At 40.9% G+C, this 10,184-nt stretch overlaps 1 protein-coding gene across 1 annotated transcript in view; it reads right to left on the minus strand.

Moving 5' to 3' along the window:
* cfap299 (cilia and flagella associated protein 299) overlaps nucleotides 1-10,140 on the minus strand; it is a 40,235-nt gene extending 30,095 nt beyond the window's left edge. The window contains exons 1-2 of the mRNA XM_077601220.1: nucleotides 10,005-10,140; nucleotides 7,604-7,731 (exon numbers count right to left, since the gene is read on the minus strand). Of these exons, the coding sequence (XP_077457346.1) occupies nucleotides 7,604-7,731; nucleotides 10,005-10,130 (254 nt within the window). The 5' untranslated portion in view covers nucleotides 10,131-10,140. The remainder of the gene's footprint in view (nucleotides 1-7,603; nucleotides 7,732-10,004) is intronic.
* Nucleotides 10,141-10,184: the final 44 nt, after the last annotated feature.

Raw genomic sequence — 10,184 nt, forward strand, 5'->3', positions numbered from 1 at the left:
AAGTCTAATTTATGCGCATATAAGCCGTAGCCTCGATTCAGTCATCATTTTTTTAGCGACAAATACAGCTTAAACGCGAGGAAATTTTAAGACAATTCATGATTTATCATCCACGTTTGGCTTTTAGCTAAAAAAGTGTCGCATCTTAAGACTCTTCAAGAAACAACACCGTACCTGTTAACCTCTGCCGATAACTGCCCTTATAAATGATTATGATTCCCCTTACAACCCCCAAAAAACCTTACAAACACCGTACAACTCGTACGGTGTTTGTAAGGTTTTTTGGGAGTTTGTAAGGGGAATCATAATATTTTTAAGGGCAGTTATCGGCAGAGGTTGACAGGTATGCAACACACACTCCAAAATTCAGTCCATTTAAAAGAAATCTACTATTTTTTAAAAACCCATTTGAGTGAACATCTCAGGACGCCATTTTAAAATTCTGCCTGATAACACTGAAGTGGCGACAAATTCCAGTTCTCACTGAAAAAAAAAAAAAATTTTGAGATTAATTTGTGTTAGTTTGTGTGCTGGGGGTTGAAAAAAAAAGAAAATGAACAAAAAAAAAGTGCAGGGGCAGCACATAAGTGCAGACTGCAGGCGTGCTCCATTTTGTTGCGGGTCACACAGGGGTGGAGGTTGTGTGGGGGGTGCTCCGGCGGCCCCAAAGTAAACACAGGTGTTGAGGAGGCAAGGTGGTGCGGGGGGGCCCCCCGAAGGGCCAGAGGGGTTACCCAGTTACCCACGAAAGGCACGCAACGCACACTTGGAAAGTCACGGCCAGTAAACGTCACTGGAGCAAAACACCCTCTTTTCCTCCCACGCTTATTTTAGCCACGTGTTGTTATTAGCATTATTAGCGGCTAACGACTGGCTAATTAGCTTGCGCCGCCGTGCTGTCAAAGCAGATGGCCCGTGAAATGATTACAAGAGTGGAGGGAAGAAAAAAAAACGCCGCCGTACCATCTGCTGGAGTTGACAAGTGCGCAGGTGTTGTATCGCGAGTCAGTTTTGAGCAGCGTTGGAACCTCGTTCTGGTCTGAAAACCTCATCTGGAAGACTAATCCATGGTTGGAAACCCTAAACCAGGGGTGTCAAAGTCGGCTTGGTGGTAGGGTATATCGTGTTCGCCGTTTCCTTCGGAGGGCCGAGCCAAGTGTTTGCTAATTAGCTCGCAAAAAAAACGGCGCTAGATATCCAATCCCTTTTGACGGAGAGCCCAGACGAAATGGATTGGACGTATAGCGAGTAGCCTGTCACGATTCATTGACGGATTTGAAAATTAATCCAGTTATTTTGATACTTCTCGAATTCTTTACAGAAATGTCTGAATTCCATTTTGCCTAAACAGTAAAAATTCCTTCCATTTAAAATAGTTGGAAACTAAGTACAGTGATCCCTCGATTATTGCGTCTTCACTACTTAGCGATTTTTTTCTGCTATTATTTAAAAAAAACTATATTGGATTGGATAATTTTATTTATCCCGTATTTGGGAAATTTCACTGTCACAGTAGCAAGAGGGTGAGAATACAGACACAGCAAAACTCATTTTATACATAAATAAATAGGTCATTAATAAGTTAATATATTTTTTAAAGTTCATAAAAATGCTAAAATCCACGCTAAAACTCTTAAGCGCAAGACTCAGCACTAGAAAAAAAAGTTATAATAGGGGTGACCCTACTTGGCAATTTTTCAATTAACTGCAATATTCCAGGGATTACTGTATTGTTTTAACCTTTGATTCATTCATTTTTGTATTTAACTTGAAAACAAAAGACAAATTCTCTTTTCTGATTCAGTCATTTAATTTTCAAAAAAAATAGCAGTAATGTGTAAAAATTATATATATTTTTAACATTTAAAAAAACTGTTAAAAAAAGAGAGTAATGCTTCTATTAAAATAAGAACTAGATCTACCAACAGTTTGAAACCTGTGTCCTAAACTGAGCGGGAAATTGGACAAACATTCATTTTCCGTTCCGCTTATCTGCATAAAGCTTGGGGGGGTGCTTGCCGTGACGGTATATAATATACAAGGTATGATAGTACTGTACAACATGGGGTAGGCGTCCTTCATTTTGGATCAAAACCAACAATACCACATAAGCCTACCAGATTTAAAGTGTGTCTTTCAACCGCCATTTTCACAAAGCGACATCGCGTCACGTCAAAATTGAGGCCACGCCTCAGCTGTCATCTTTGCGTCTCGTTATCCGTCCACACGTGATATCAATTACACCCTGATCGAAATAATTCAAGCGATTTTATTGGCGAGCGCTCCCCTCCAAAGCCCGCCTCCAAACGCCAACGCTTTAAAAACCCAATAAAACAACAAGGTGGCAATAATTACACGCGGAATCCATCAGTCACGCGGCAGCTGGGTCGCGAGCCACCGGTCCGTTATAAAGACGCGGAAACCGCTTCCTGCCCTTCATCCAGAACGCCGCCGATCCCGGCCGGCGCGGGGGTTGCGGGATTTTTGGATTCCGATGATTTAAGGGGCGGGAGGATTTCAAAGTCGTAAAAATAATCCCTGCTAAATCACTACAGAAAAGAAGGGGGAGAAAACGGCGAAGGACAAGTGGAAACATGACGGCGCCCCGAAGAAATACGGATGGAACAATCGCGGGGAACGTTCAACGCGGCGCCGTCAATCACAAAATACCGCTTTGGGAGCTTGGACTCGTTTTTTCAGACCACGCGGCGGGATTGTAGCGAAACATCTCAAATGGAATGAATTTATTCCAGGAGACGCTTTGGATTTTGTGTGGGTGATGTAACGATTACAAGTTGAGCTTTTGGTAAAAGATCGATTACGACGGCGCGTGTTTTACAGATAGAGACTCTCATAGCATTTTTAGCTAACATCTAACGGCTCGCTAGCATGTGATAAACGTTAGCTACTTAGGCCTCTGTTGCCACGTGGTCAAGGAAGTCCTAAGAACCCAATAAAAAAACAACTAAAGCCACTTTTTTGAAAGATCCGGGCAATCCCAGACGTAAAACTAGCGTGAAACCCGAATTTGACATCCTCATCCCATGTCGTTCCCAGTTGTAAACTTGCCTTAAAACCCAAAACAGGGTTTGAAATCTTAGTTTGAAGACCACGACTTGCTTGAGAGGCGAATTAAAAATGCTAAACCAGATGTGAAACACCATCCACCACAATCAAAACACCCAACTGACGACCGCACCCACCAAATGAAACCAATCGACAATCCGAGCAAAAAACAGGACCAACAAAACCAGACTGGAACGATTCTCCAACTATCCAAAAAAGCAGTCAATTTCCTCTATCACACAGGTGTCAAAGTGGCTGCCCGGGGGCCAAATCTGGCCCGCCACATCATTTTGTGTGACCCGGGAAAGTCAATCATGAGTGCCGACTTTCTGTTTTAGGATCAAATTAAAATGAAGATTATAGATGTATATTATATTTCCCGATTTTCCCCCTTTTAAATCAATAATTTCATTTTTTTCTGTGTTTTTAGTTAAAAATCATTTTGTAAAATCTAAAAATATATTTGAAAAAAGCTAAAATAAACATTGTTTTAGATCTATAAAAAAACGGAATATTCAGGGCTTTTAATCCAGTTCTTTTAATACCATTTATAAAAAAAATCTAAATATTATATCTAAAATGGTCTGGCCCACGTGAAATCAGGTTGACGTTAAAGCGGTCGGCAAACCAACCCGAGTCTGACACCCTTGGTCTACATCACAGGTGTCAAATTGGCGGCCCGTGGGCCAAATCTGGCCCGCCGCATCATTTTGTGTGGCCCGGGAAAGTAAATCATGAGTGTCGACTTTCTGTTTTAGGATCAAATTAAATTGAAAATTATGGTTGTATATTATATTTCCTGATTTCCCCCTTTAAAATAATAATTTCATATTTTAATCCATTTTTTCTGTATTTTTAGTTCAAAAATCATGTTGTAATATCTAAAAAAAATATTTTCTGTTTTCCACTTTAATATGGAAAATAATTTAAAAAAAATTGGTTTCTTTTTTAAATGAAAAACAAATGATTAAAAGAAATTTTCCCTTACTAAGAAAAAAAACTCAAATAAACATTGTTTTTAATGTTGCTTTTAATCCATTTATTTAAAAAAAATCTAAATATTATATCTAAAATGGTCCGGCCCACATGAAATCAAGTTCACGTTAATGCGGCCCGCGAACCAACCGGGCCTGACACCCTTGCTCTATCAAATCTTTTTTAGCAATAAATGACCGTATCGGCCGCATTGTTTTGTCTTTACCACCTTGCATTTTCGTGCACATCAAGTCTAATTTATGCGCATATAAGCCGTACCCTCGATTCAGTCATCATTATTTTTAGGGACAAATACGGCGCATATGACAGAAAATACGGTACTTTAGCCTCCATTTTTTACCGTCAGACTTGTACGTGACGACGGCATCTTCGACTTTTAATCGTTTACGGCGTCTCGTCTTGAGACGTAATTATCCCATCCCGTGTAGGAGTCTGCAGTTGGACTGTATTTCCATGAGCCAGCAAAAAATCTGCGGGCCAAGTAACGCGAAACGTCAACCACGCTAGGTGGTCTCCAGGTTGAACGTGCCTGAATAAAAAGTCCGTGGTATTTATTTAATTCCGTCTCCATTTCTAGCTCACATCCCCAAAACGCTGGATTCCGTAGCACTTCTCTTCTTCTTCTTTTTTTTTGCTAACCAAATAAGCGCACGACGACGGCTAAGCATCCTTTTCATTCCCCGCTATTGAATTTCACGGCACTGGAAGCTTCTTTGTTTTGTCTTTTTTTCTCCCCTTCTTCCTTTCTTTAGCGCGCTAAAGGGAAAAAAAAAATCCACATCGTCCTTGAGAGAAGAGGTGTACTTTATATGAAAATGTCTCACACAACTACCAACTAAAGCCTTTAAAATTGGTCAAAGTGTCCCAATTCATCAAATTGAGAGACTGATTGGATGTGTTTTTTTGTGTGTGTGAATCACTATCATCATTTTACATTGTGCAATCCATATTTTCGAAATGTACATACTGTATTTCCTCGCATATACGCCGTATTTCCCCTAAAAAAGATGACTGAATCGAGGGTACGGCTTATATGCGCACAAATTAGACTTGGCATGCACAAAAACGCCATAACGTAAGACAGGGGTAGGGAACCTATGGCTTGGGAGCCACAGGGGGCTCTTTTGATGGGTGCATCTGGCTCTTTGCTAACCTGTGTGCTAAACTATGGAAATTGCTGTTGACAGAACTGAGATATTACATTTAGAACTGCTTTAATCTTCATTTTTTTTGCTTTAATCTTCATTTTTTTGCAGTAGACTCTTCTGGAATGCACCCTCTCATTGATTAGCAACAGCTCTTAAAAAATATTCAGTTTTTTCCACTTTAAAAGTGGTGAAATTACAAAAAAAAAATGAAAAGGCACTCGTTTACATGTATGTATTTTGACTTTTAAATTCGTAGTATGGCTCACAAGGAATAACATTTGAAAATATGAATTGTTTGTGGCTCTCTTCGTCAAAAAGGTTCCCGACCCCTGACGTAAGACAATGCAGCCGATACGGTCATTTCTTTCAAAATAGAGAAAAGATAAACAGATAAAATCATACCTGTCAACCTCTGCTGATAACTGCCCTTATAAATGATTATGATTTCCCCTTACAAACCCCCAAAAAACCTTACAAACACCGTACGACTCGTACGGTGTTTGTAAGGTTTTTTGGGGGGTTTGTAAGGGGAAATCATAATCATTTATAAGGGCAGTTATCGGCAGAGGTTGACCGGTATGTAAAATGCTTAACAAAATTTATTTCGACGACCTTTTCATTCCCCGCTATTGAATTTCACGGCACTGGAAGCTTCTTTGTTTTGTCTTTTTTTTTTTCTCCCCCCTTCTTCCTTTCTTTAGCGCGCTAAAAGAGAAAAAAAAATCCACATTGTCCTTGAGAGAAGAGGCGAGCCGGGCCAACGGCGGGGCAACGTCTCCACTCCCCCACGTATTTTATTACCACAGGTGCAGGGGTAAAAAAAAAAAAAAAAAGAAAAAAATGGAGGGAGGGCGGCGCACGCATTGATCAGATGCACGCTACGGGCTGGCTTAATTGAAAACAGCTCTATTTATACACCTGCAGTCACTAAAGGTCTCCGGGAGAGCACGCCGGACTGAAAAGGGAGGAGGGCTAGGAAAAAAAACCGTGACAGAATGGTGAGAAAAGACACCAGACTGGAAGGTGAAAGACCTTCCCCGAACAGCAGGGCGGAGGAGGGGCTTTAGGGGGGGGGCTTTGGTGTCCACAGGTGCAAAACGCTTTACGACAACAACGACGTGGACGGGAAAAAAAGTTGTCTTTGTGTTGGAGGGCTCGGTGAAGCCGCTTGGCAGGTGTTAGCGAGGAGCTAATGCGGATGAACAATGGAGGAGAAGAAGAAAAATGGCGGCGGTAATTTGGGAAAATCGCTGAGAGAAATTCAAGGAACAAAATGTTCAAGGTTTGTCGGATGGGGCAATGTGGAAGTCATTTGGCGTTGGGGGGGTTAGGATTAAATTTGCGGGGGTTTATCTTTAGCTTGTTTGCTTGGTTTAAAGTTCCTGCTCTCAACTCAGTGAATTTGACAGATTGGACAAGCTGGAGGCTTTTTAAAATAAACCCCGCAAAAAAGCGCAAAACATCGTTTTAAGGAAGCCAGAAGGACTTACAGGAAGCAAAGGGGGGAGTTTGTATCGGTTGAATAAACCTTATTCTTTTCATTTCCAAGATAAAGTTAGGATTATTTTCTTTTTCTCAGATTAGAATTTTTTGGATGTAAATTAGCGCGCTATATTGACAGTACAACATCAAAATTTTGGCAAATAACTCTTCCCTGCTCATCTAAGTTAGCTAGCATAATATCTATAAAGTGTAGTTTGAGTTTGATTTATTTAATAAAGGAGAGCACATATTAAAGAACATATTTATATTCATTTTAATGAACATACAGTTGTACCTCTATTTACGAAATTGATGGACTATTTTTGTAAATGGATTAAAAGAACTGGATTAAAAGCCCTGAAATTCAGTTTTTTTATAGATCTAAAACAATGTTTATTTTAGCTCTTTTGGGGATATATTTTTAGATTTTACAAAATGATTTTTGAACTAAAAACAGAAAAAAATGATTAAAAATTACAATTATTGATTTAAAAGGGGGGAAATCAGGAAATTTAATATACATCTATACTCTTCATTTGAATTTGATCCTAAAACAGAAAGTCAGCACTCATGATTTACTTTCCCCGGGCCAAACAAAATGATGCAGTGGGCCAGATTTGGCCCCCGGGCCGCCACTTTGACACACACATGTGCTCTACACAAAAAGGCCAGTCAAGCATTTGTGTCAAAATCATTTTTTTATATGCTTCATACCGTGCAACTGAATTTGGAAGTCAAACCCTTGTGGAAATCGATACCCAGCAGCTTCCTGGAACCCCCACACATACACGCCCGTTCACACACAAAAACCACTCGTAGTCACATAAAGTTTTCAGAGCGTGAAAGTGCTTCCAGATATGTCGCGGGCGGTTTTCTGCGCGGGTGACGCCTCCCCGGAGAGGAAAACTCACCGAGTCCGGTTCCGGCGGGAGCCGGTCGCCGACGCCGATGCTGCTGCTTTCCGCTGCTGGAATTCCTGCCGACTCAGCACAGTGCCCTTGTGTCCGTGCTCCACCAGCTTGCGGGCCGACTCCTTGCTCTGGAAAAGCAGAAAAGGGATCATTTGAAACTCGACCTAACCTTTTTAGAAACGGGTTCCAGTCAAAAACATTCATTGATCCGGAGATAGTTTACTTTGAAATTCAGAACATACACTTGAAAGCGATTTCATGCGTCAGAATTGCATACCTGGCAACCTCGGACAATCACTCCCCTTATTAATGATTGGAATTCCCCTTAAGTGATAATAAACCGCACAAATGGAATGTGGCGCATATTTACTCACATAAGATGCACTTAAAAGTCTACAATTTTCCCCAAAGTGGACGCGGTGCCCAATCAGTATACTAAATTCAAGATTCTGTAGATGTCGCTAACAACTTGACTGTGTGGGTACATTGCTTGCTGACGCGCTATATGTATATAGTGAAAATGGCGGAGGTTTGCGACCAGTAACGAAATGATCCGGATTAGAGCCGAAATGGCTAAAACCAGATCGCTTTTATAAAAAAAATACTTTTTAAATATTTTCTCCCGAAAAAAAAGTTGTTATATGGCGTACACAATTAGAAATTACCCCCAAAAATTATGAAATATGGGAAAAAATATGAGTTGACATGTATGGAATTGTCCAAAATTGGCTTGATTTGAATCGTACACTGACAGTTTATTTGATCTTTAACTAATCACTCCTCTTTTATGTGTAAACATTCAGCCGTTTATGCCAATATTTGATAGATGATCTATATAAACTATGACTAACCCCCCCCAAAAAAAACATCCCCGAAATATAGCCATAACAGCACTTTTTCCCCCCACACAAACTGTACTTTCAAATGGTGAACGGAGCGCTTTGTTAGCCATTTCGTGCAGGTGTTCTCGGTGCCGAAGCGTCATTGACGTCCAAGCTGCAAACCGAGCTGTCAGTTCGTACGCTGCGGCCTGTCAGCTTGCCGCCTCGCGTCCGGAAATTCTGGAACCCCCCCCCCACCACCCCCAGCAACCGCTCTTTTGATGCTGCTCGCTAGGAACGATCCCCAAGTTGGCCCCGAAACGCCGTCTCTTCACGCTGGACGCGTACCCGCAACATCCATCCTGGCGGCGGAGGTGATGACTTTGTAACGTGACCTCTCCCACCACCTGAAAAGCCCCAAACAGCGGCGGCCAGTAAAAACAGGCCCGGGCGGCGTAGCCGCGTATCGGGAGGCGGCCGTGCCTCGGCGTGGTGGTGACCCAGTCCGGCCCGGACCAGTTAAACAGTGATTGACGACAGCTGATTAGCAGGTCAGATATGGCTTGTTGATGCCCGGTGTGGACACAGGTGTTCAAACAAAATGAACTAATATATCATCCGCAAGCGTGCCATCTAGCGGAATTGGGGTTAAATGTTCACAAAGGAGCCATTCTACGCCATTTGAGTATCAATTGAGCGGTGCTTCCTTCTAGCGTTTGAGCCGAGTACTACATCAAGAAAATAGGGACAAACTGGACTTATACATCTTCGGAGTACATTTTATCACCATTAGTGCTGCCAATTTGGGCAATTTTCAAAGAATTTGATTAAAAAAAGGGCAGTTAGCATTCTGATTCATTTTAATTTAGCGTCATTGTTTTTTTTTTACAGCAGGTGCTCCCTTGCTCTAATTATAATACTATCTTGCATTTTAGCGCCTCACCGTGGCCCAAACAGGCAAATTCAACTAAATAGTAATTCCATAAATTACTAATAGATGCAGTGTTTTAAATCTATTGACAGACGTGTTTTTTAAGTTTAACAATCCATAAATGTATGGTTAATAATGAATTAATTCGTTACGCGGAAAAAAATTCAATTGTTTTATACTTTTCTGAGAACTACTACTTCCATGATGCTATTGGCAAAACTAACTCTTGACTCCTTTTTTCTGGTTATAATACAAAAATATACATAGCATTATACAAAGAAAGCACCTTATCTTGAACGTGAGGTTGTAATTTGGGGTGTTTTTTTATTGAATTGGAAGTTTTACCAAGTTTTACTAGGTGATTGGGCTGCGTATATATACTGTCTTTACGACCTGATAACCTGTCTAGAATTATCATAACTAAGTAAATAACGATGTTAACAAATTATGAAATATTCCCAGTTCGGTGCACCACATTTAAATGCACACATATTAACACAAAAAAACATTTGTTTTAAATAATTGGGGTTGGGAGGGGGGGACGCCATGTTGTGCTACGGTTGTGCTAAGGATAATACAAAATGTATCTTAACTCGCAGTTTGGTTATGCTATTAAACAGGCCAACAAGTAGGAGCAAACTTTACTCACTCTTAGGAAGCACAATTCAATCGGTGTCACTTTGGAATCCAAATACTCTTCGTAGTTTTTAAAGGGTTTGACTGCGTCGTCGCATTTGTTTGACTCCACTTTCTTGGTATGTAGTCGAGTTACCATGGCGCGATTTTGCCGGAAGCGGAACTCACACACGCCTGTACCAATCAAAGAACC

Source organism: Stigmatopora argus, chromosome 5 (assembly GCF_051989625.1).
Source record: "Stigmatopora argus isolate UIUO_Sarg chromosome 5, RoL_Sarg_1.0, whole genome shotgun sequence".
Taxonomy (NCBI): Eukaryota; Metazoa; Chordata; class Actinopteri; order Syngnathiformes; family Syngnathidae; genus Stigmatopora; species Stigmatopora argus.